General features: G+C 35.0%; 1 protein-coding gene across 2 annotated transcripts in view; it reads left to right on the top strand.

The window, feature by feature from the left end:
• The window catches only part of LOC110097566 (coiled-coil domain-containing protein SCD2), a 32,316-nt gene extending 7,339 nt beyond the window's left edge, over positions 1 to 24,977 (top strand). Inside the window, exons 3-17 of one of the 2 annotated variants that reach the window (XM_028694035.1) lie at positions 8,773 to 8,848; positions 9,032 to 9,073; positions 9,163 to 9,225; positions 11,941 to 11,990; positions 12,067 to 12,094; positions 17,348 to 17,422; positions 17,529 to 17,639; positions 17,732 to 17,792; positions 19,876 to 19,989; positions 20,065 to 20,183; positions 20,381 to 20,450; positions 21,774 to 21,815; positions 22,012 to 22,052; positions 23,263 to 23,389; positions 24,744 to 24,977. In XM_028694035.1, coding sequence (XP_028549868.1) covers positions 8,773 to 8,848; positions 9,032 to 9,073; positions 9,163 to 9,225; positions 11,941 to 11,990; positions 12,067 to 12,094; positions 17,348 to 17,422; positions 17,529 to 17,639; positions 17,732 to 17,792; positions 19,876 to 19,989; positions 20,065 to 20,183; positions 20,381 to 20,450; positions 21,774 to 21,815; positions 22,012 to 22,052; positions 23,263 to 23,389; positions 24,744 to 24,859 — 1,135 coding nt within the window. In that variant the 3' untranslated portion in view covers positions 24,860 to 24,977. Of the gene's footprint in view, positions 1 to 8,772; positions 8,849 to 9,031; positions 9,074 to 9,162; positions 9,226 to 11,940; positions 11,991 to 12,066; positions 12,095 to 17,347; positions 17,423 to 17,528; positions 17,640 to 17,731; positions 17,793 to 19,875; positions 19,990 to 20,064; positions 20,184 to 20,380; positions 20,451 to 21,773; positions 21,816 to 22,011; positions 22,053 to 23,262; positions 23,390 to 24,210; positions 24,549 to 24,743 lie in introns of those variants that run through there. The other variant, XM_020824012.2, reaches the window with a different exon arrangement.
• The last annotated feature ends 216 nt before the right edge of the window (positions 24,978 to 25,193 follow it).

The following is a 25,193-nucleotide window of genomic DNA, read 5'->3' as shown; positions in this document are numbered from 1 at the left end:
AGACCTTTTAAAACTAGATACCTTGACCATCCAGATCCTCATCTCATCAAGGATAGATTCTCTTTGGATAAGGTCCTGGACGATATTAAATTGATCTCAAAAGAAGCTATTCTGACTTAAACACATTAGAAATTGATAGTCGGTAGAATTCTGATTACTTGTATCTCCTACTAAGTACTCTGACTAAATTTTGAATCTAATTTCGGACTCTAATACGACTTGGAAGTTCGAATTGGAATGATAGTTGATTTGCACCTAATTAACCGTCACTTAGTTCACCCAAATCATGTGATCTTAGAGTTATAACAAACTGATTCTAGTAAGGTAGTCATAGGAGCCTGAAGTTTTTGACTGATGTGTGAATTAAAGTCTCTCTGTGATTTTGGGTCTATTTTTGGAAATTGTTTATTTAGATTTATTATTATCAGAATGTTGTATTTCTGATTTGATCTCCTCTCCACCACTTGTTGCCACTAGTACATACCTAGACCGCTAACTGAAACTACCATAAAAAATGCTCCTGGTAGCTAAAGATTGTCTTTTATTGCATCCTCCCTGCTGTTCCGTTAGACATTGGAAATTTTTTTTTCCTCTATCTTTGTGATGATCTTTCTTTTTTTCTATTGTGTGCTTGTGAGTAGTATGTTATTGTTGTTTTTGTGTAGTCTATTTCTTCAAAGATTGCCTCTATTTAAAACTTTGTGTGATTCCAACTTCTATGCCCATCTTCATTTGCACGCAAGTCTCTGCATCCATCTGCCATTACATCGCATGCTTATTACAATAGAGAAATTGCACGCACAACTTGAGCGAGTAATTATAAAACGTCATGCTGATTCTAAAGACGACAATTTTTAAAATATTAGGTGAACTCATTGATGTCTTTCGTCGAGATTTCATATAAGAATCGGTCATTTTAAATTAGTACTTATAATACCAACATTGTGCTTACATGGATTGGAGTATGTCTGTTAGAATTCACATTCATCTCTTTTATAAACATAAAGATTTAGTTCTATGAGGCGCAGAGGTTTAAGCCAAATCAACTCAAATTAAGCTGTGTGGACCCATGCCCTGTGAGAACCCAGCCTAAATTCACTCCCAATATCCTAAATTACCATATAAGAAGAAGTGATTAACATTATTCTTAAGTGATGACATATTCTCACAAAGAGGGTGGACAAAGAAGTCTTTAATAGACGGAGTGAGACACAAGATAGAAGATACGGGATTATCCGAAGGAGTAACAGAGTTGATCCAGATCATATGCGGCTCTTACCAACGAGCTTTGAACATCCACTCGACGTAGTTGAGTTTCCCCACAGGAGAATGATCGGGACATAAGACCTTATGTTCATCAGGGACTGGCCGATGATCCGAGGTTTGATGACCATTTTTTCAATCTATAATGTGATGTACTTTATTTATTTTCTGTTTTTTCACATTTATCGCATTTTAGGGATTTAGTCTTTGAAGCCCGAGGGCATGTTGTCTTTTTTTCTTTCCTTCTATTGTGCTATTTAAATCCTCCTCTTATTTGCAGAAGGGCATAATAAAGATTTATTATGAAAATTTATGCTTTTATACTCTTGTGAGATTAAGTCTTCTTGGAGAGAGCTTTGAGAAAGTCCTTGGTGAAGGTAAAACGCATATCCCACAACCTTGAAGCATCCGGTTCGTGTTCTCTTTTCCCTATCTTCTTCTTCTCCCTACTCCCACATCCTTTTTTCATCCTTAGCTTTCCCATTCATCATCAACCTCCACAATCTATCAAACCCGACTGCAAGCAATCAACCAACATTCCTTCTCTTGCCGCCGCCCCAAGCCCCCTTTTCATTGTGATGATGACTCAACATATGCTACTTTCTAAATTTAGTTTGGGCTTTGAGAGGAAAATTGGGTCAATTTGAAATCCAAATTTTAATTCAAAACTTCCACATTTTTGAAAAATTCTTATTTAGTGATAAGTTTTATCATGGACTTCATATTAAATTTCAAAAAAATTGATGTATTATATGATTTTCCTAATCACAATCCCTCTTTGAAACCCCAAAACTTTCCCTAAATCCCTCTCTTCTCTAGCATGCGCCGCCACACATGTGGCTTTCCTCATTAAATCACATCAATGCATTAATGAAATTAATTTTAGATTCAAATTTAAATATATTCCCCCACCCGCCTAGCCACCTCTCCTCACATGGATTCCCCAAATTAAATTCCATTCAATACCTTCCATATTTGGCTCATGCATTTTGGGAAGATTCAAATTCAAATCGATGTGATTGAATTTCAAATTTCCTTTCCAATTAGCCCAAAGCCATTAGAACAATCAACCTTACTGTGGTCAAGACCACCCACCCCTTAGTAACATCCGGGTTGCTGCCCCACCCTGTAGGTCTTCACTTAGTCTTGATGAGCGACCCTTTAGTAGGTCTTCTATTGGACCAATCTCTTATGACTCCCCATCTAGACCTACTTCTAACCATCCCAGACAACCCTTAGCCTCCCCAGTCCTTGACCCTGCGAGTGTAAGTTTAATAAAGAAATGCATTAAAAAGAAAAGGTCCCCTGAACCTGAGACTGAGTGCATCCATTTCGTGTTTGCTAATGATATCACTAATAACGAAGAATTCTTTGAGGATGAAATTGAAGTGATTGAATCAGACTCCCTGCCTGACGTAAACCCCGATTTAGGAAATCTAGGACCTTTAAACCTAGATACCTTAGCCCATCCAGATCCTCATCTCATCAAGGATATTTCTTTGGATAAGGTCTGCCTGGACGATATTAATTTGATCTCGGAAGAAGCTGATCTGACCTTGAACACATTGAAATTGAAGTCGGAAGAATCTGATTTACTTGTATCTCCTACTAAGATGACTCTGAATAATTCTGATTTAATTTCGGACTCTAATAGCGACTTGGATAGTCTCGAATTGGAATTGAATAAGTTGAATTTGCTACCTGAATTAGACCCTGACATAGTTCACCCCAAATCCATTGATCTTAGGGTTATAACCAAACCTGATTCTAGTAAATGTAGTCATAGGAGACTGAAAGTTTCTGAGCCTGATTTGAACAATAAGTCTCCTCTTGTGTTATTGGAGTCTATTTTTGAAGTTGTTTTTTTAGATTTATATTTAGCAGAAGGTGTATTTCCTGATTTGACTTACCTCACCAACGCTGTTGCCACTAGGAGACTACCTACGACTCTAACTGAAACTATCTATAAAAATGCCCAGGTAGCTAAAGATGTCTTTATTGCTCCTCCTACTCCTGTTCCCTTAGACATGGAAATTTTTTGTCCTCTCATTTTGTGACTGATCTGTCTTTATTCCTATCTATGTGTGCTTGTGAGTCAGTATGTTTGTGTGTGTTTTTGGTAGTCTGTTTTCTTCCAAAGTTTCCTCTATTTACAACTTTGTGTGATCCCACAATTCATGCTCATCTTCATTGCACCAAGTCTCTTGCATCCACATCTGCATTACATCTGCATGGCTTACATAAGGAAATTACACGCCCAACCTGAAGAGAGTAATAATAAGTATAAATGTCATGCTGATTCTAAAACGACAATTTAAAACTATTAAGGTTGGTAACTCAGTGATGGTGCAGATTCGTCCGAAAATTTACATATTAGAAGTGCGGGATCATTTAAATTAGTCACTATAATCCATGACATTGCTTACATGATTGGATATGTCTGTAGAATTCAACATTCATTCCTCTTTTAACATAAAGATTTAGTTTCCTATGAGGGCCCAGAGTTTAAGCTCCAAATCAACTTCAAATTAAGCCTTGTGTGACCCCACCCTGTGAGAACCCAAGCCTAACTCCACTCCCAAATATTCCTAAATTACCTATAGCAGAAGTGATTAACATGATTCTAAGTGATGACATTATTTCCACAAAAGAGGGTGGACAAAGAAGCTCTTTGATAAGGCGGTGAGGTAAACCAAAGATAGAAGATACGTGGATTGATCGAGAGGAGTTACAGAGTTGGATCCAGATTCATTTGCGGCTCTACACGAGCCTTTGAGACATCCACTCGACGTAGTTGAGTTTTCTCCCAGCCAGGGAGAATGATGCGGACATAAGACCCTTAATGTTCCATCAGGGACGTGGCCGATGATCGATGGTTATGATGACGCCTTTTTTATTTCAATTATATGTGATGTATTTATTTATTTTCTGTCTTTTTCCATTTATGCCCTTTCTTAAGGGATTAGGTCTTTGTAAGCCCCGAGGGCATTGTTGTCTTTTATTTTTCCCTTCTTGTATTTGTCTATTTAAATCCCTCCTCTTATTGGAGAAGGGCTAATAAAGATTATTATGAAAATTTATGCTTTTTACTCTTGTGAGAGTTTGAGAGTTCTTGGAGAGAGCTTTGAGAAAGTCCCTTGGTGAAGGGCAACGCAATACCCACCAACCTTGGAAGCATCCGGGTTCGTGGTTCTCTTTTCCCTATCTTCTTCTTTCCCCCTTACTCCCACATCCTTTTCATCCCTTAGCTTCCCCATTTCATATCCAACCTCCACCAAAATTATCAAAACCCGACGGCAAGCAATCAACCCACACATTCCCTTCCTCTTGCCGCCGCCCCACCAAGCCCCCTTTTCCGTTGTGATGATGATCTCAATCATCATGCTATCTTTCAAATTTAGTTGGGCTTGAGAGGGAAAATTGGAGTCAATTTGAAATTCAAATTTTGAATTTCAAAACTTTCCAATTTTGAAAATTCTTATTTAGGAAAGTTTTATTCATGACTTCAATTTAAATTTCAAACAAATTGGATGTTATAATGATTTTCCTAATCCACAATCCCTCTTTGGAAACTCCCCAAACCTTTCCCAAATCCCCTCCCTCTCTCTCTACATGCCGCCGGCCACCATGTGGCTTTCCTCCCATTAAATCCACATCAATGCATTAATTGAAAATTAATTTGAATTCAAATTTCAAATTAATTTCCCCACCACCGGCCTCACCACCTCTCCTCACATTGGATCCCCAAATTAAATTCCCCATTCAATACCTTCCATATTTGGCCATAGCATTTTTGGGAAGAATTCAAATTCAAATCGAATTGATTTGAATTTCAAATTTCTTTCCAATTAGCCCAAGCCATTTAGGAAAACAATTCAATCTAATAAAATCTGAGATTAATTTCAGATTTTAATTCCCCATCGTCATTAATGCCGTGGACCACCTACAACGAATTTAGACACAAATTTCCCCCTCTCTCTCATGGCCGGCCTACCCCTCATTAATTTCTCCTTAATTCTTTTCTCAATCAATTATCATTCAATCCCCCAAATTACGCCCAATTGAAATTCAAATTAGAGCTGATTTGAATTAGCCCTTAGACCTCTCTCTTTTCTCCAAACGGAACAAGAGAGCCTGAAATCTTCCTAACGGGATTGCTGTCCAGAAGTTCAGAGAATTGGTAAACTGCTGTCCACTGAATTCATCCCCACCAGCTGGTCAGCCCCAAAACTCAACCCCCTTGTTGTCCAGACATCTTCCTTGTTGTTGTTTCACGTATCAAGCACCTGCAACCTGCTGTTTAGAAGATCCGGAACGTGTACTTGCTGTCCAACTGATCGGATAAGTCCCCGTCCATTGCTTGAGACTTTTCTGGGTATGAGTGTGCTGTCCTGAGAAAACCTGCACCTGTTTCTTGCTGTCCAGCCAAGTGGAAGGTCTTCAAACGCTGTCAGGACACGTCAAATTGCTGATCACACCTTCAAGAAGGTTCGTGGATGCCACCTACCTCCTTCCAAGCCTTCCTATGACCACCGGAGCCTCGTGTACTTCATACTTCGGATAAACTCGACCTCCGACTCTTTTAGCCTCTTAGCTTATTTCTCCCACGTGGTTATATTTTGATTCACAAAGATGTTGTTGGTCCCTCTGCTAAAGCCTAGTAATAGGAAGAGTTGAGTGAAGGGTTCCTTGTAATAGCTAGTCTTATTGATTGATTTTTATGCTCTTAACTTCTATGCACGTAATTTAACCAATGCTATTTATCACTTTAATATTTTATTTTATCGTTCAAACCAACATGAGATCTTGCTTATTATTGTTCTCTAAAACTAAATGTGCAAACGTCCTTTAAGCATATCATCTTCCCATGATTGTTCTACATCAATATCTTAATTATGATGAGCATTTTTCTGGACTATAATATGATAGTTATCATATAAAATCATGTTGGAAAAATAATTACTTTCAAGTTTCATTTCATGAGAAGTTAAATGGGTATAGCACTATAGCTAACTTAATCTTGCCAAAGTATAGCCTAGGGATAGTCAAATCTGCACTACCATGTATTCCATATTTGTCATCCTCCATGCTTTCCTCTTCATGGCTAGATTAGTTGCTCTCCTCTTTATTTATCTTCTCAAATTCATCTTCTCCATTCTCTTCATCCTTATGTTTATTATTTTAAATTAGATGTTTTTTGCAACAAAATTTGAACCAACTTAATTGTAGTGCATATTCTTATTTATCCAATATTTGATACACTTTTCATATCGCTCCATTTCAAATTATAATTATAGATAACAAGCTTATTTTCAACATTTTAAGTATTATCAACAATCTTTTCAAGCATGGCAAGGCGTTCGCTTCATTGCCTAAAGTGCTAAGGCAAGGCACTTGGTAGAAACACCTTAGTAACGCACCAACTAGGTGTGTGTGGTGTAATGGCATTGCCTAAACTCACCAAGGGTCCTAGGTGAACCCCATGCTTGTCTTTAATAACACTAGTACATTACATTGTGTGCTATTGCGAGCATGAGATATGAATAGTGTGTGCTATTTGACGCACATGTGATATCTTCCTCTTTACCATGATGGGCAAGCTACCTTATGGGTTGTACTGCGCACTATAGTCAATAATGTAAGCATTTAGGAAATTTATGATTTTATTCTTAATTCATTGAAGAAATATACTAACTCATAGTGACTTTTTTTTAATTATTTTGACTATTTGAGATTAGATCTATATAATTATAGTATATTGGTATTGCATAATTTGATGTTAATGGTTCATGTTAACACCAAAAAAGGTCTATAAATGGTAAATGAAAATAGAAAAATGCTCCATCTTAATGATGTTTTCTTAATTTTCCACCATCCCTTATTGAATTAAGTTTAATTTGATAATTTCTAATCCTATTTTTTACGCAATGTCTTCTTGTTTACTCTCTGTCTCTCTTCCCCAAATCCGACGCTTTCTCATCCAGGTTTGTCAACGCATCTTTCTTCCTATTGCAAATCTACATGTGGTTTACCTCTCCTCTTATGTCGGCTTGCCGTCTGCCAACGAACTTAACCCTTTTGATCTTCAGCCATGCTTTACTTGTAATAATACTAGGTTTGTTTGGGCTTGGTGTGTCATGCTAGAGTTGAGATGTCCCTATTTTGTTTAAGATTTAAACTTTTGTGGTGCTTTGATATTTTCTTATTCATAATATTATACCAATTAAAAATAAATATCATATACTCAATATTTATTATGTTAATCTTAGACCCTTTATATTCTGCAAAGTTTCTCTTTTGCTTCATTTTTAACTTATTTTAACATAGGTGTAGTTGATTTAAATCATCACATGCAAAAAAGTGTACACTAAGATAATTGAGTATGATGATAGTCAGAGCTTGTATATCATTAATAACTTAAAGGCCCTTTTGAAAACATATTTTTTAATGAAAAATAAATCAATTCTAATTATATTTGATCACACGCATTCTCAATATTAATAAAAAATGTATAAATACACTTTCTCTACGCTCTGTATTTTTTGAATATTTGCTTGAGCACAAAATCATGTCTATTGTGGATCCACATAAAACAAAAACCAAATTGATTCTCTGATACTAACATTACTGATAAATTTAATTCCCCTATAATCACAACAATCATGAGCTTTACTTTATTCGACTTCTTACCTAAAAAAATCTCATTGAAAATATTTGTTTAACAAATTACGCCAATATTACCATAATTCTCCGAATTTCTTTATGTATCTTCTCTAGGTCAAATGTTTACCCTTTTTACATATTTCACAGTTAATTGCATTTCCATTTTTTAATCAATTAATAATATTCTTCATTATTACATGCATTCATATCATATAGCTATTGAAAGAGAAAATTATGTTGTCAAATGGACTGACAAACATTGTGCTTGAAAGAAATATTTACTTTTTTTGAAGTATCCATGCTTGCCTGAAGGTCTTCCTCCTTGATCTGATTGATGAAAAAAGTCCTCTTATCTTTGACTTATGCAGAAGTCCTAACATTCTTTTGTCATCCTTATATTGTGTCCAACTTATTGGTGATGTACTGAGGCAGGCAATTTATTTTGTACTTTTCTCCAAGTTTTGCAGCTAAATTTTAGAAATGTTCTCGTTAGTTTTTATGGTGAACTGGTTATTTATAATGATCAAGAACGTTTGTGTTTAATTTTAGTATCATTACATTCATATTAGTTATTTTGCACCAGTGATATTTTCACCTCTTAAGCCTAATGGAATCAAGAATTGTGTTTTCAATGTTTTCTGCATATCATTGTCTTGCTATGAATATTTTGGTGACTTTTGTTTCCATATCTTTAAAATGTAATTTGCTTGTAGCTCAATTCTTGACGATGTTTAAATCGTTTTTTGGGATAATTGAGAATGCTTTACAATGGTAGATATCTAATCAAAGTCTTCCTGTCATCATTAAGTTTTTGCAGCAGATTATCTGTTTAAATTTATCTTACAGGTTTCCTGTAGATGTGGGGCATATGGCTTTCCGAGAATCAGGAAATAGGCGGGAAGCTTCTGCTCTTCAAGATGAGGTATTACATATCAGGGGTTTATCCTCTCATTGTTGTGACTCTGTTTTATTGCTTATAATCTTCCAGGGGTGTTTATTTTTGTTAGCCTTTTAATTACTTTGCAACTAGATAAAAGTACTTGAAGTACTTAATTGTGATAGAAGTTGTAATCACAATTATGATATATCATTTGTTAATGTGCAGCTTGACATGCTACAAGAAGAGAATGATAACATAATGGAAAAGGTACATTCTTGCTGTTTTCTGTAATATGACAAACGATGCGTCTGATAAGCTTCTAAAAATTTACTGGTCTTTGTTATGTACTTATGTAGCTCCGAATTACAGAAGAGAAACGTGAAGAAGCAGAGGCCAGAGCCAGGGAGCTTGAGAAACAGGTTGTTTCTCTTAATTTTTAACTGTAATTTTGTATTTACTTTTCTTGTGCTTTATATTGGTCTTAGAAAGCATGAAACTTGAATAAATATTGTTTCTGTAACAAGCTGTTGACTAGAATACTAGAAATTTGATGCTTACATTTTTTTTCTTAATGCGAGAAATCTATGTTTTGTATAGCTTTTTTTCTTCCACTAAAAGTAAACAGCCTTAGTATTTCTATACATGTCCACACGTGTGTGCACATTTGCGTTGTTCAATATAAAGATGATAGATGATGGTTTCTTTCGATTTCAAACCTGCCACTTCTAATTTTGGTGTAGAAGTTAGTGTTGGATTTAGAACACATTCAGCCCGGCAAGGTTTGGTTGATAACTAGTCGTGTAAAAGTTATGTTAATAAAATAATTTCAAAGGTTGAGATTCCTAAACATTTCTTGGAAATATCAATAAACCCATCTTTTAATAATTTATATTCAAATCTAACATAAATTATGTGTATGCTTGATTGATGGTTAAATAATTACATATCAGGAACAGTAACTTTGCACATAGATATGCTGGCGGATGTGTGTGCGTGTATAGGTATTTGCATCTGGGTAGGAGCGTTGATAGAGAGAGTAGCTCAATTGCTTCAACTATTTTTGATATCACACATATTCAATCAAATAGGATGAGAGTGGTACATAAGATTTTTTATATGGAAGCCCCTTGTGGATAAAAATCATGGTATTTGCCCTATTTGATTAACATCCGCTACTTGTAGAAAATTGGTTCTTTGGTGTCCACCTCCATGTAATTGGAGGGACTTCAGTACATGGTGTCCCTTGGTCAATTGCTGAAGGCAAAATTCAGGACATCAAGGTTGGTCCTCATGTAAGTAGTTTATGAAAATTGTAGATGTAATGACAAGGACATGATAGGGATGATGTGGTTTAGGTTGATCAGAGCTCATAAGCACAATCCTTTAAAAGTGCTAATGGATTGACCTTAATGTGTATGAGCTTAAATGGGCTAACTATAATAGATTGTGAGCAGCATAGAAACCCATTTATCATTTAAAAAATGCAATGTAACTTCTATCATGCATTATCAAGCTACTCAAAATTAAACTTATATTTTGAGATATGGTTTGGAATTGTAACATCTTATAAACCTAATATAAGCTCTTGCCCAATAAATCTCATGTTTATATTATTATGAATTGAATTATTTATAGTTACTTTTTAGCAAGCTTGAATCAAGTTTTTATTGGATTATTATAATTTGAAAATTTCAAAATAATTATCGAGCTCAATACTCTCAGTTCACAATGGAATTAATATTTTTTAATTGATTTTAATTAAACTAAAATAATTGAGTACATTTCTATGTTAATATTTATTGGATAAGTATAATACATTATAAATGAGCTTAAATTGGCCTTATCAGGTAACTCGCCAAAGCCCATCATGAATTTCGGCCAGCCAAAGTTTAAAATGGGTTTTGTAGGGCCTAAATAAATGGGCTTAAATTTTCTTAAACTGTCCATTTGATGCCTCTGGGCTATGCAATGACCAAAGATGGTTATAGTTCAATCCTGGCTAAAGATGATTATTGTTCGCATATCTCGCTGGGGACAGCTACAATGTAGGCCTTGTTTCGATATTGTTGTGATGAGTGACTTGAAGGACATGGCTGTGACAAATGCTGTAGATCCTGATGTGGCAATGATTATGATACAGGTGATGTAATGGTGTATATTTTTAAGGAGATGCCTATGGTATAAGCAAGGTCATGCCATATGTTTGTAAGGAGATGGCTATGATGTAAGTGTGGTTGTGGCATATGTATTGAAGGAAATAGCTATAATGCAGGTTTTGAGGTTGCAATGATTATGATGCATGTAAGATTGAGGCATAGTTCTTGAAGGAGGCAGCTGCAGAGCAAGTGAGATTGCAACACAAGTCTTGAGGAAGGTTGTTTTTGCGCAAGCAAGGTGTTGCATGTCTTAAAGAAGACTAATTTGATGCTAGTGAGATTACAATGTAGGTTTTGATATAGCGATTACTACGATAAAAGTAGAATTGTGTATGTCTTGAAAGAGATGGTTATAACACATCCAAGGTTACGACACATCTTGAGGAAGGTGAATGTGGCACAAGCAAGATTAATGCATAGTTCAAGGGAGACAGTTGCAATGCAAGCGAGTTTTCAGTGTAGGTTTGTAGACACCAATAACTGTGAGTCGTGTCTTGAGAGATGGTTGCGATACTAGTAAGATTATGGCATAGGACTGGAGACCGTGATGCAACGTATGTGAGGTTGTAGCATGCTTCTTGAAGGAGATGGCTATGATGCAAGCAAGTTTGAAACATATATCTTGAGGAAGATGTTTGTGACCCATGCACCCAAAACGATTTCCTTTTAGTTTTGAAGATGATAATAAACATTTTTTTGGTTTGTGTTATTAAAAATAACTTTGAATACGGGTTGAATTCAAGATCAATGAATATCTAGCTAGGCACATATTCAAGATGAAGATAATTGGAGACTGTTATCAAAGTTAATTTCAAGGAAATAATCACACTTATCGAGCACACAGAAAATATAAGTTTTCATTCTTTGCATCCACAGCTTGTCTTGTCAAGTTCTAAATTCCTGTTGAAATATGCTGCAAATTTTATATGCTGTTATTTGTAAAAAAATTAAAATTATTAGCCCTGTATTCAATTTTAGGTTGCTGCTCTTGGGGAGGGTGTCTCACTGGAAGCTAGGTTATTGAGTAGGTAAGTGTAGCTTTATCTTTATGTTCATCGGAAATTATTCCTTTATGTCCTAACATTTGCGGCTTCTTTTCTGCAGGAAGGAAGCAGCTCTGCAGAAAAGAGAGGTATGGTTGAGCGATGGTTAATGAGTGGGGCACCATATTTAGATTTGCGTATATTATTTGCCTGAATAATGCCTGTCTATTTGTTAACTTCCTAACCATCATAATATTAGTTCAACTGTTTCTCATTATAGATGTATCATTTTCTCTGGGAGACATACTTTATAGAATCTCCTATTTGCACAAAGTTCAGCATTCGTGATGGGCATTCAAGAATTATTCTTGTGGATGGTAAAAGTAGGGTGATAGGAAATAACTGTAGAAACAGAAACCGATTGCTAAAATCAAAATTTCAGGAATCGATTTAACGAAGGAAAAACAAGAAAAACACCCTTGATTGAATAGTAGATGAAAGAAAATTGCAAGATACAATTGATCCTCAATTTGAGAGGAGGATTATCTCTTCCAAATCTCTAGACACTACTAGAGCCCAAGAACACCAAAAGCATCACGAAAATTCTGAAAACTCAAGATAATTCCAACCCTAATTTAACCCTATTACATAAAGCACACAAAATAACACCCAAAAGGACTAAACAACCCTCCTAATTCAAACTTTTCTTCCTTATCCCTCTCTCTCTCTCTACTCAAGCAGTGGGCCCCACAGGAGGGGGCATAACTCAGTACGGGCGGAAACAACAAGCATAAACCTTGCTGTATACAAGGGCCGGCCCTCCTGGACCCGTCTATCATAGGGTTGATGAATTCTCTATGGGTGAGGTTAGGCCTTCCAATTTGACCATTGTTTAGCTTGAGTTGGGGATGGTGTGCTATCCTATATTTAGGTTAGTTGAATTTTCATGGAAACCTGATTTGCGTGTGAGAAGACAGGAAGGGAAACGGGAGGTGGCTGCAGTGATGAATGACCACAGAGGTGCTGGGAAGGAGAAATGTAAGTGATTATTGCATGTATGAAATCTTTGTCGTGAGTCTGGTTGACTAGCCATGGGAATTAATTGGATTTGGAGGGTTTTCAGGGTAGCGGTTCTAGAAGCCTAATCCTTAGTTTTTTTTCATAGAGTTAATATCATGTGATATACTTTTGAGAAGCCCCAGTTCTATCATATGCTCGCGTCTAATATTCTACAATGCAGATTGAAGTGTATGCAGTCCACAGCACCCGGATCATTTAACTTATTTTAGTATAGCTGAGTTGATGCGTAAGCTAAATACAGTTCCAGAAGTATAATCCTTGGTTCGTTTTCATAGAGTTAATATGATGTGATCTACTTTTGAGAAACCCCGGTTCTATCATATGCTCACGTCTAATATTCTACAATACAATCATGTCAAAGAAAAAATTAGTGTTACATCTCAAAATTTCAATCTTTAGAAGAAAGAAATCACTGAAATTCTAGCCATTCATATAACAAATATGCATGAATGAATGACACGTAACTCTCCCTTCTTGAAGTTTATATATTTATTAGGTGCGAACTAAACGAGGGATAAGATAGAATCTTGAAGGTTGGGATGAGTTTGATCTCTCTTGTAATTCTAGTTGATCCATCATGTATATCTATCTGAACTGATTTTATCATAACAATTATACAAGTTAATCCAATACTGGAACTTTTATACCATAGTTGACCTATAGGTGATAAACCAAAGCTCATTTAGGTTCTTATGATAAAAAAACTTTCATAATCTATTATTCAATCATTGCTTAGGAGTAACACAAAAAATACACTTCTAGGAACTGCCAAATTTATAAACCAGTTACTTTTGGTGCTCCTCATTTCTTGATTTGCTTATGATTCCCCAACCCTATGAATTTTCAGAAGTTTCTGTTCACACTTCCTTTGTCCAATTTTCCTCCGTTGTGACTTTCACCCTCTATCCCAAAATTTGTTTTTTTTTTTTTAACTTTGTCCTCGCCTTTTAGTTTGCTTTTGCTTATTTAAAATATACCCATATTAGGAGCTTTCCTCTTCGCCTTTTTCCAGAATTCGTCATACAACAAAGAGGCCTTGGCATCATTCAAAATGATTTTTTTATTCATTTATCATATAATAAGAGTGTCATAAGATGCTCAAACAATGAATGTATATAATGCATAAAAAATGTCCATTTCTCCTTCCATTTTCACATATATGCTAGCACTAGATTTCTTAAAGATATTGTGATAATCTTGGAATTGAAAATTTTATTTTAAACAAAAGGCAAATAGTTGCTGCTCTATACTATCGATTTTTGAGTAACTTGGTCTTGTGAAGGGAGTCAAATTTATTTTGTTCAAGTCTTTTGTGATCTTCTGAAAATCAACGCTGCGTAGAACTTCCATCTCCTTAAGAAGATCCATGGAATTAAATGAATTTTGAGATGTATGGTTTTCTTCTCTTATTAATTTACTCCTAGAAAATCTCTTTCTTTTAAATGCTTAAGAACCACAACCTTTGCTAAAGATGCATCCGTATCATACTCCAAATTTGAAGTAACTTTTTGCATTGATTTTAAGTTTTTAACTGCTGATTTTACAAGTTGTTAGAAGACTTCAATGTAGATGATTTGTTCATGGGCTTTCCAGACATACTTGGTTATGACTTGGAGACAAAATACTTAAAACTACCCCGCTTAATTCAGCACAGAAGATAATGAGGACATCGACAGACGATATCGACGAGTCTATTAGCGTAGGCATCATAGATCAATGGTTACGATTCACAGTTTTTATTTTTGATGCATTCATGTATTGTATTTTATTTATATGCTAATTACGATTGTACCCTTTCTTTTGAGTTTGCTTGAGTTGTAGCCCAAGGGGCATTTGAGTCATTGTTATTTTATTTTCTAGGCCTATATATTGTGGCCTCTTCTATTGTAAAAGGATGATGATTATGAATGAAATTTCAACTTTTCTTGTTTGATCTCTTTGTGAGTTCTTGAGAGAAGAAACCCTAGGAGAGGGCCTTGTAACACCCGTCAGTCGCCTGTGGATTCCAGGGCTCGCAATTCGTTTCTTTGTTATTCTCTTCCTCCCCTTAGCTTCTCACACCGGCCAACCCACCCCGTACCCAACGACCACCTAAACCTCACCTTCCTCACATCCACCAAACACCCTCACCCCACCGTCCCCTTCCCCTACCACCAAGCTAGCCGCCGGCCTCCCCCATCCATGTCTCCCTCTTAATGATGATTTTCATCATCATAATAACCTTCTTAATTTAGCCCTAGATAATTTGGGAAAGAATCCTTTTGATTTGAAATTCAAATTTGAATTTTCAAATAATTTCCTAAATTGTCAAAATCCAAATTAGGAAAGTTTCTAGATTGAATTTTAAATTAAATTGGATATCTTTATTTCATCCCTAATTTAAGAAGTAAATTAGGAAGCTCATAAATTCCCTCCCCCTCTCCACATGCCGCCGGGCCCCCTTCATGGTCAAACCCCTCCCTTGCCTAATCAACTCCTAATCCCTATTTGAATTTGAAATTGGATTCTCTCCCCATTTAATTAAATATGAAATTAAATTCAGATTTAATGCTCTTTCCAAAACCCTAACCTAGACCTAACATAACCCTAAATCCCTCTACACTTGGCCGGCCCTCTTGCTTGTCCACCCTCCTCTTGGAATTCCCCAAATCTCATGAGCTCTCTTGCAAGAAAAGAAGTCAAGAACCTCTCTTCCAACATTCCACTAGTGCATGGCCAATCCCGACGCTGATCAAGGGTTCATATATGATAACCAAGGAAGGACGGCCATCCTCCGATCTCCATTCTTTGATTTAAATTTGGACGTTGACGACTCCGTGGAAGGCTACATTGACCGCATCATCTTCACGTTGGCACCATCAATTGAGGAACACCTCCCAACCGGACCGTGGATAATCGTGGGACGTTCACCAATCCATCCGTCACTGGCCACCTTTCCATCAATGAAGTTCTTAGGCTCCTTCTCCCTAGTTGTGATCTCTTTTCTAATGTGGAGCATCTTTTTCCGCTAACCCCACGAGTGAATGAGTGAGAAGGACCTCAATGTGAATATCTCATTATTAAATTGTGGATTTTTTTTCATGCGCTCATAAAACTTACTCTTGTATTTGAAGTTTGATTGAATTGTCTTGGTTAATCTAAAGTGTACTTCTTTGCCTAAGCAAGTTGAAAGCTATGAATTTCTAAAATCTTTTTTTGTTGTGAACGATAGTTTATATTGGGAAGTTTTAAACAATTGCTCTTCTTAATTTCTTGTTAACTCCCGGTAGTTTCACATTAGAAGAGCTGTTTATGCAAACATTAAATCTTATGATTGATTTAATAACCCCAATCACAACAACAATAGAGGATGAGAAATAAATCTGGTTCTGGGTAAAGGTCCCATCAACCTGCATTCTCATGGGGTGAGGGGCCAAACATTATCCATTATCAACCCTATGCATCAATGAAATCCCATCACATCCCTTGTGTGGATTGATCTCACTGAAATGAGCTATTCTCTCCCCAAAAACTCTTCTGTTTGCTTCTTTCTTCTCAAGTTTTGGGGCCTTCATTATATAAAAAAAAAGGAGAGATGGGGGATTTCCAATTGAATTCATTCAAAGTCATTTCTAGTGACTTTCTCAAACAATCCTTTGTTTCATAGATTTTATTTTAATTGGGTTCCATCAAATTAACAATTAATCGTTCATAAAGATATGTAAAGCTCTTGGTCTTCACCTTAGTTTCATAGATTTCTGATGATTTGAAAATGTCCTTGACTGTTGAAGCTTAATGTTAGATCTGATGAACAAAAGATGGTTCTTATTTTGGGCTGTCTAATTTGAGCAAACATTTACCATCTAATTTGTGTCAACCTTTCTCGAGATCTAGTATAAAGAAATTCCTCTAGATTTGGCTTTTTTAATAAGCATTGTCATCCTAACTTTTTCTGTAACCTTACATCATTTAAAAAAAAAAAGATAATGTTTTTTTTTCCTTCCCATATAAAAAAAATTTGCAAGTTGTTTTCTCCAATTAAATGGTGTCAACTTATACATCAAAGCTCAAATGAAGGCACATCAAATATGTGCCTTTGCACTCATCATTAGTTGTAATTTTATCTCTCTAGTGCAAGTATTATAGACTTTTTTATATGGGAGGACATAAATATTAATTTTCTCTTGGAAATATTAGTTAAATATTTCAAATTGAACTTCGGCTTGCTACATTGGTCGCACAATGGTTGTATGGTAGTTGATGAAAATTCTAGTTTCTATTCTAGACTGTAAGTTACATTTTTTGGGGAAAACAACTTATTTTGCATGATCATGTTGCTTCAGGCTGCTCTTAAAGCTGCCAGAGAGACAAAGGATGGGAGGGATGAGGAAATAGCATCTCTACGACAAGAAGTAGAGGTAATTGTTGTTCTTTTATTCTTTCAAGTTTTTGCAAATGCAACATTTCTTAGTTCCACACAGCTTGTTGCAATAGTTGAGCCTGGCTTTTCTATTTTTGTACTAGGTTGCAAGAGAGGAGGTTTCCTCTGCTTTAGAGCAGTTGAGAGAAACTGAGACTGAAGCTAAAGCTCTCCGCTCGATGACACAGAGAATGATATTGACAGAGGAAGAGATGGTTTGTACATGAGCGTTAGCTAGTGCAGAAACCTGTTGTCTTTTTATTAGTGGCTAGAATACTGAATTTGGGATTTCTGTTTCATATCTTAGGAAGAGGTTGTTCTCAAGAGATGTTGGCTTGCTCGCTATTGGGGTTTGGCTGTACAGTATGGTAAGATATTTCCAACACGACATTTTTTTACTGTGACAACGTCTTTTGTCGTAACATTGTCAAATGTTCCCCTTTTGCCCCATTGAATCATGTTATAATTGTACGTGTATGTGCATCTCTCTCTATATATGTATATTTCTATAGCGGAGGAGAGGGTGAAACTCTTTAAGTAGAAAAAAGTAGAAAACAAGTTAACTCTTAAACACTAAGGCGCCTTTTGTTATAATTGTTGAAATTTCATCAAGAAACTCCAAAGTTAAGCGTACTCGTGCTGGAGCAATTTTGATTTGGGTGATTTCCTAGGAGTTATACCAACAGAACAAAACCGTGAGGCTATTAGGCCAAAGCGAACAATACTTTAATGGTTAAGAGTTTGAGCTATTATGGAGTGGTATTAGGGCAATACATCAGTCTGACGATGAGAACTAAGTATCATACATGACAAAGTGTTATGCCATGAGAGTCACCTCTTGAACTCAATATGGGACAAAGTGCTACGTGATAGGAGCCATCACATGAACCTATAGGGGCCATCTCTAGAATCCTATTTGCCTGATGGATGAGTCTAGGATAAGGATATTGACTAGAACATTAATTACTTAAATGGGGGAGATTGTGAGAAATAAATTAAATTTTTGAACATTGAGACGCCTTTTAGTGTAATGGTTGGAGTTTTATTAAAAACTTCAAAATTAAGTTTGCTCATGTTGGAGCAATTCTAGGATGAGTGACCTCCTGAAAAGTTACACCAACATGACAAAATTGTGAGGTCATTAAACCAAAGCGGACAATATTCCGATAATTAAGAATTTGGGTTGTAATAGTGTGGGGGAGGGGGAGGAGAGGCGAGAGAAAGTGATTGAGTGATAATGCAATACTTGTTCTTTTTGTGCTTGTCGAGATTAAATTTTGTTCACCATGATTTGAAATTAAAACATAACTTTTCTCCAATGAAGTGCCAAAGCTTGAGAATTTTGTTGAAAATTCTGCTCCAAATCATTTATTCTTGTGTCATGAGACATCGGGGTCTTCAAATGTTTATAATTTCTTTCAGTTAGATCTATTCGAGATTGACTTTGTACTGTTGCTAATAATGTCATCCATAAATCTTGGTTCATAAGCTTATATTGTTTGGAACGTAAGCTTCAAAATATCTATCAATTTTGTGGATTTTATTTCTTTGATGCTCCTTCCAATACATGATCATTTTTCCATCAGATGGTCCAATGATGCCCCTTCAGGGTCTCAGCCAAACTCTTCAGTAGAATATTTTTTTATTGTTTAAGAGAATTGATGCAATATAAATCAACCTTTTCAGCCCTGAAAATTTCAAAATTACATTGGCTGACCAAAGAAGTCAAATTGGGCCATGAAGGAGTTGAATCACATTAAATTTTAACTTTTCTCAGAATCATATTTAACCATGGTTGAATTTTTTATTTTTTTAATTGTCAGGTTGAATTATCTACTCTGAATTTGTTTAAGCTTGAACTTTTTATGTGATTTGACTTGGTTTTAAGATAGGATTAAATCTGATTTAAATTCTAGGCCTTTTATCTTTGTACTTTTATTTATATAAATAGAGACTTATTAGATATAATTTTGATTATTATTATTATTATTATCAATGAATGAAATTTTATTTTTGTATATGGATCTCTCCAAGCAGTGTATGCGGTGTAATTTTTTCCCTCTATCATTTTGTTTATCTATTATGTTGAGATTTTTATTTTCATGTCCATGCCACAATTGAATTATTTAAGAGTGACCTTATCAATTTGTGTTACTGTTTTTAGACTTTTCATATATTATTTTCTTATCTCAAGCTAATTGATGACGATTCCTGAAAAAAGAAGAAAAAAAATAATTGAAATAGTTTTGATCAATTTTTTTTTAAATATGAGCATAAGTTTTGCAATGAATTATGCTCCGCTGTGGTATTTTTATCAAAACCCCTTTAGTGCATTTGTAAAAAAAATGCTTGAGATCTTCTGCAGTTCTACCTCTTTTATCTAGTTTTCTATGTTAGATTCATTGTATTTTAACTTGAGCTTACTATTATGGCCTTTTATTTTGCTAAAAGGAATCTATTTAGAGATAGCCGTTTCCAAACATGAGCATTGGTCATCACTAGCCCCTCTACCTTTTGAAGTTGTCATTTCTGCGGGACAAAAAGCTAAAGAGGATGGAAGTCACGGTTAGTTTTATTTATTTGATTTTCCTTTGATTGATCTTAGGAAACTTATCATGTTGGAAAATTTTTCTCGTTTAGGTGGCAATGAAAATGAAAGAACCAAGCTTGTACGTGAATTGAGTGATATTACTGGGGAAGGAAACATTGAAAGCATGTTATCTGTTGAGAAGGGATTAAGAGAACTTGCTTCTTTAAAGGTTGTTATAATCCTGTCGTTTTGGAGCTTATTTATTTCTCATCTTTTTTATAATTTTTCCTTCTCCTGATGAATTATTTGTCATTTAAAATATTTGTCCACTTTTCAAGTACTCTGCAAGTAAAATCCTTCCATGTTCTGCTTCAAGTTTCAATATTTCATGTTTAAATATAATCGTTGCTTACATTTCATTTGAAGGTTGAGGATGCCGTAGTCTTTGCAGTTAGCCAACGGGGAAGACCAAGTTTACTTCGGCAATCTGCATCAGGTTTATGTTAACATACGTGACTGGTGCATGTTAAGCTTTTCTTTTTATACATAGCTTCCTTATTTATAAGTTCAAACTTGATTCTTTATCGTTGGTGCCTTTCTCTATCTCATAGATTTTGGCATTGCCCCCTCTCTATGGAAGTTTTAAATATTGCCATCTTATATTAATACGTAAATCGCATCAAATGCTGTCCGCCATATCCTGCTTTCAGTAATTTCTCATATTTTAGTTCATTCCGTAACCCTATGAATTTCCGTTCTCCAGTTATTTGTTGCATAAGGTGTTAAACGTATTTTGCATAAATACCCAACGGTCAGATCCATACAAGCATTGCCGGTCTAATTTTAATTTTATGAAACTCAACTTCAAGAAATCCCCATGATAATGACATCATTCTCAAAAGGATTTTCTTGTTGTAATGATTATAAAAAATTAGTTTAAAAAATGGTATATCAGTTTTACGGTTTTTTGAGTAGAGTTTGTATAAGTAGTTCTTTTCTAGAAGTTAATCTTACAAAACAGTTTGGATCTTATATTTGTCCTTGTTTTTTGTTTAAGTGTTTGGTTTGAGATATTTCCTGATTCATGCCAGACAATAAGGACAATCTACAAAAATTAATTTACGCCTGGACTTATTTGAGAAAAACCTTAATGCATTTCTCTCAATATGACCGAAGGCTTGGGAAATCTTAAATTGCAGTTTTTTAAATTAGGGATTTAGGAATGTGAAGAGATGCAAGATAAGTAATTCTTTTTTGGTTTCTAATGTAACAAAGTTGTTATCAATTGATTATTAAAATTAATAAAATGTAATCAAAATAAAGCCTAGTCCTTTATTTCAACAACATGGCAAAACCTGGGAAATCTTTTATTCAATATGTATCTTAGAGATTTGGAGGATGGATATCTGAGAGATGCAAAATTAAGTTTTTTTATTTTTTTTTATTTTTTATTATTTTTTAACTTTTGATTTTATATTTTATACAATTAATAAATTAACAAATTAAAACTACATAAATGGCGTCTTATTTATCAGATTGTCTGTTTGTTGTATGTTTTATAATTAATAATGCTTTAGTCTAGGTTGTCCTTTTGTCATTTTGTTAAATGCATACATAAATTTGCGTATAAGCTGGCCCAAATAGCTGGGATTGGACTAATGATAATGGTGATGATTTTGATTTTTTATTATCTCTAACATGCATGCAACTCACTTTGCGTTCATTATCATGCTTTCTTTTTTTCCTGGAACGATTGCGAATATTTACTTTCATTGACTAATACTCTATTGTTTTTTCTGGTTTTCTAATATTTATTCAGATTATAAATCTCCTGCGGATCCCAAATTCTTAGAAGCTTTTGGTAAGAAACATCCTCTTTTTATTTTCGTAGGATTTAATGATTTATACCTCAACCTTGCTTTCCATATTAGATGGATTATTTTTTGCTGATGTTAGACTTTTGTGTATTTCGATTTGCGTGATTTGTGTTGGCTAATATATTTATTGTTATGTTCAAAACACTGCTATGACCAATGGGCTTTTCCTATTCCTTGCAGAACTGAATCCAGTAGAGTCGGAAGATGTCCTTTTCAAGCAGGTTTGTCATTTTATATGCGTTCATTGGATATGTTTTAATGTTCCAAAAGGAAAGCATTTAGGATGTTGTTGCAGCGTAGAATTGGGTTCTTTGTTCCGAACTTAAGTTTCTAGTTTCCTAGTCGGACAATCTGACTTCTGAACATGCCTTCGATGCTTTCAACTTCTGAAATTCGGAATGATAAAGATCACCGAAACTGCTTTTATATGAGATTATGAGAGACTATACATTACAATTAGACCTGTGTATTATTTGGTTTCACATTTTATCTTCTTTTAAGGGTGCGCTGATCTATTACGAGATACACGAACGAAATTTCATTTTATATTTATGGTTTAGTAAATTAAGATTTTGTTTGGGACGGCTTTCTTATTATTTTTTAAAGCAGTTTTTTAGTATAAAATTTTTTATTAATTTTTATACTAAAAATATGCTTTAAAAAGCAATAAGAAAGCCGACCCAAACGAAGTCTAATTACTACTTATAGTAGTTGATTGCCTCAATGATTTGAGGATTTTGCTTTCCTGTTGGAGTGGGCATGTTGGAAGCCAAATGGAGATATTTGGGTCAACATTCCCTAAAAACAGAATAAGCACTGCTTTACTCAATTTGGTGGTTATAGTGAGTGCTGGTATCGTTCAGCATCACTAAATTTTGTTCAGGAATGCAAAGATAAGTTTGACTTTGAGATGTTCTTGTGCCCGTATATTTAAATTTACTTAAGCTAATTTACTTCAGCTTCGTTTGGGACGGTTTTCTTATTGTTTCTTAAAACAATTTTTTAGTACACAAATTTTAATTTTTTACTAGAAAACTGCTTTAAGAAGCAACAAGAAAACCGTCCTAAATGAAGCCTTAAAGTCGACTTGATGCTTTTAACCGAGTTCTGTGATTGTCGACCAGAAGTTTGCCAGATCGATTTTTCGCAGCAATAAACATTGGCCATTGTGACTTCTCTTTGTTTTACGAGAAATTATATTGTGTGGACATCGAATCATCCATAGGCGAATCAAAGCACGCCACATCACCTGGTACACAACGGATACACAGTCGCGGTACACAACGAAAGGGTGATGTGGCGTGCTTTGATTTGCCTCCTAACGGCGTCCGTATCCGCATAGAATAATTTCACTTGTTTTACATAAATTTTTTTATTGTTATCGCCGTAAAACTTGAGTTGCAACTATAAGAAATGATTTATTTTCTGCAGGCATGGCTTGCATATTTTTGGAGACGTGCTAAAAATCATGGTGTTGAAGAGGACATTGCTGAAGAACGTCTGCAATTCTGGCTCAGTCGCATGAGCCAATCACCAACTTCTCATGATGCTGTCGATGGTACTTTAAGCTTCTACCTTAACTTTGGTGGCAAATTAAATTGTTTTTTCTTTATTACCTTTCATGAAGCTTAGAAAGTCTTCTGATTTTCGTAAATATTTTATAATATGTGCTATCCGAAGCACTTATGCTCATTTCAAGAGAAATATGACTAGAAAGCACATCCCTGCTGAAAATTTATGATGATTAATTGGTGTAGGGCATTTAGAAGATCTGACCGTTGTTGTTTAAGACTTCATTTGGGGAGCTTTTATTCTGTACGGACACCGGACGGGAGAATCGTCCGGTTAAGCACTGGGTACCCAACAGTACCTAGTGCGGGTATTGAGCTGGTTACCCAACAATAGGGTGACGTGACGCATTTTTATTGGTCTCCGGACGCCCTTTGCACTCTGCACAGAATAATAATAAAGCTCGTTTGGGACGGTTTTCTTATTACTTCTTAAAGCAACTTTTCATTATAAAAAATATAATTTGTGTACTAAAAAAATTATTTTAAGCAGCAGCAGTAAAAAAGCTGTCCTAAACGAAGCCTCAGGCTTTGCTTGGGACAACTTTTTTACTGATTCTTAAAGTAATTTCTTAGAATTTTTTACTTAAAAAAATGCTTTAAGAAGCATTAAGAAAGCCATACCAAACGAAGCTTAAAATCAATAGAAAGTGCGTTGGTGGATTGGTTGAGGATATATGTGGATGATAATGTCTTAAAACTTTTTAAGGATTTACTCTGCAATCAAATGTGCCCATTTGAAAAACATTCATGTGGGATCTTTCTGAGTTCTTCATTGTTTATTTAATATAAATTTCCCCTTGATCTTCAGTGGAGCGAGGACTTGTGGAGTTGAGGAAGTTAGGCATCGAACAACAACTATGGGAAGTTTCACGAAGAGAAATTGATCCATCTTCTTCCATACTCAGCCATGCAGAAAGCTCTTAGTTTGAAAACTCGAAAATATGTTCAAAAATTTTTTTTTTTAAATTGTTTCATTTATCCTTTCCATAAACATTAGTCTTGTGGGGTGCATCAATGCACCTAAATCCGTATTTGTTATACAAAATATCAATATATTTGGTAGCATCAAAGCATTTTTCATTGTACATAACAAAATGAGTTCCTAAACTTTGTATTTTCTCTTTTTTAAGGAAGCTTTCTTCGTGATTCTTAGGCTTCAATTGGGATGACTTTATAGAAAGTAAGTTGGTGGATTGGTTGAGGATATATGTGGATGATAATGTCTTAAAACTTTTTAAGGATTTACTCTGCAATCAAATGTGCCCATTTGAAAAACATTCATGTGGGATCTTTCTGAGTTCTTCATTGTTTATTTAATATAAATTTCCCCTTGATCTTCAGTGGAGCGAGGACTTGTGGAGCTGAGGAAGTTAGGCATCGAACAACAACTATGGGAAGTTTCACGAAGAGAAATTGATCCATCTTCTTCCATACTCAGCCATGCAGAAAGCTCTTAGTTTGAAAACTCGAAAATATGTTCAAATTTTTTTTTTTTAAATTGTTTCATTTATCCTTTCCATAAACATTAGTCTTGTGGGGTGCATCAATGCAGCAAAATCTTATTTGTTATACAAAATATCAATATATTTGGCAGCATCAAAGCATTTTTCATTGTACATAACGAAATGAGTTCTTAAACTTTGTATTTTATTTTTTTTTATAAGGAAGCTTTCTTCGTGATTCTTTTAGGTTTTGTTTGGAATAGTTTTTTTACTGATTCTTAAAGTAGCTTTATAGTACACAATTTTTAATTTTTGTGCTAAAAAGCTGTTTTAAGAAGCAGTAAGAAAG

The sequence above is a fragment of the Dendrobium catenatum genome, unplaced genomic scaffold (genome assembly GCF_001605985.2).
Source record: "Dendrobium catenatum unplaced genomic scaffold, ASM160598v2 fragScaff_scaffold_390, whole genome shotgun sequence".
NCBI lineage: Eukaryota > Viridiplantae > Streptophyta > Magnoliopsida > Asparagales > Orchidaceae > Dendrobium > Dendrobium catenatum.
Note: the sequence above shows the minus strand (reverse complement) of the source record. Positions and strands in the feature narration are given on the sequence as shown.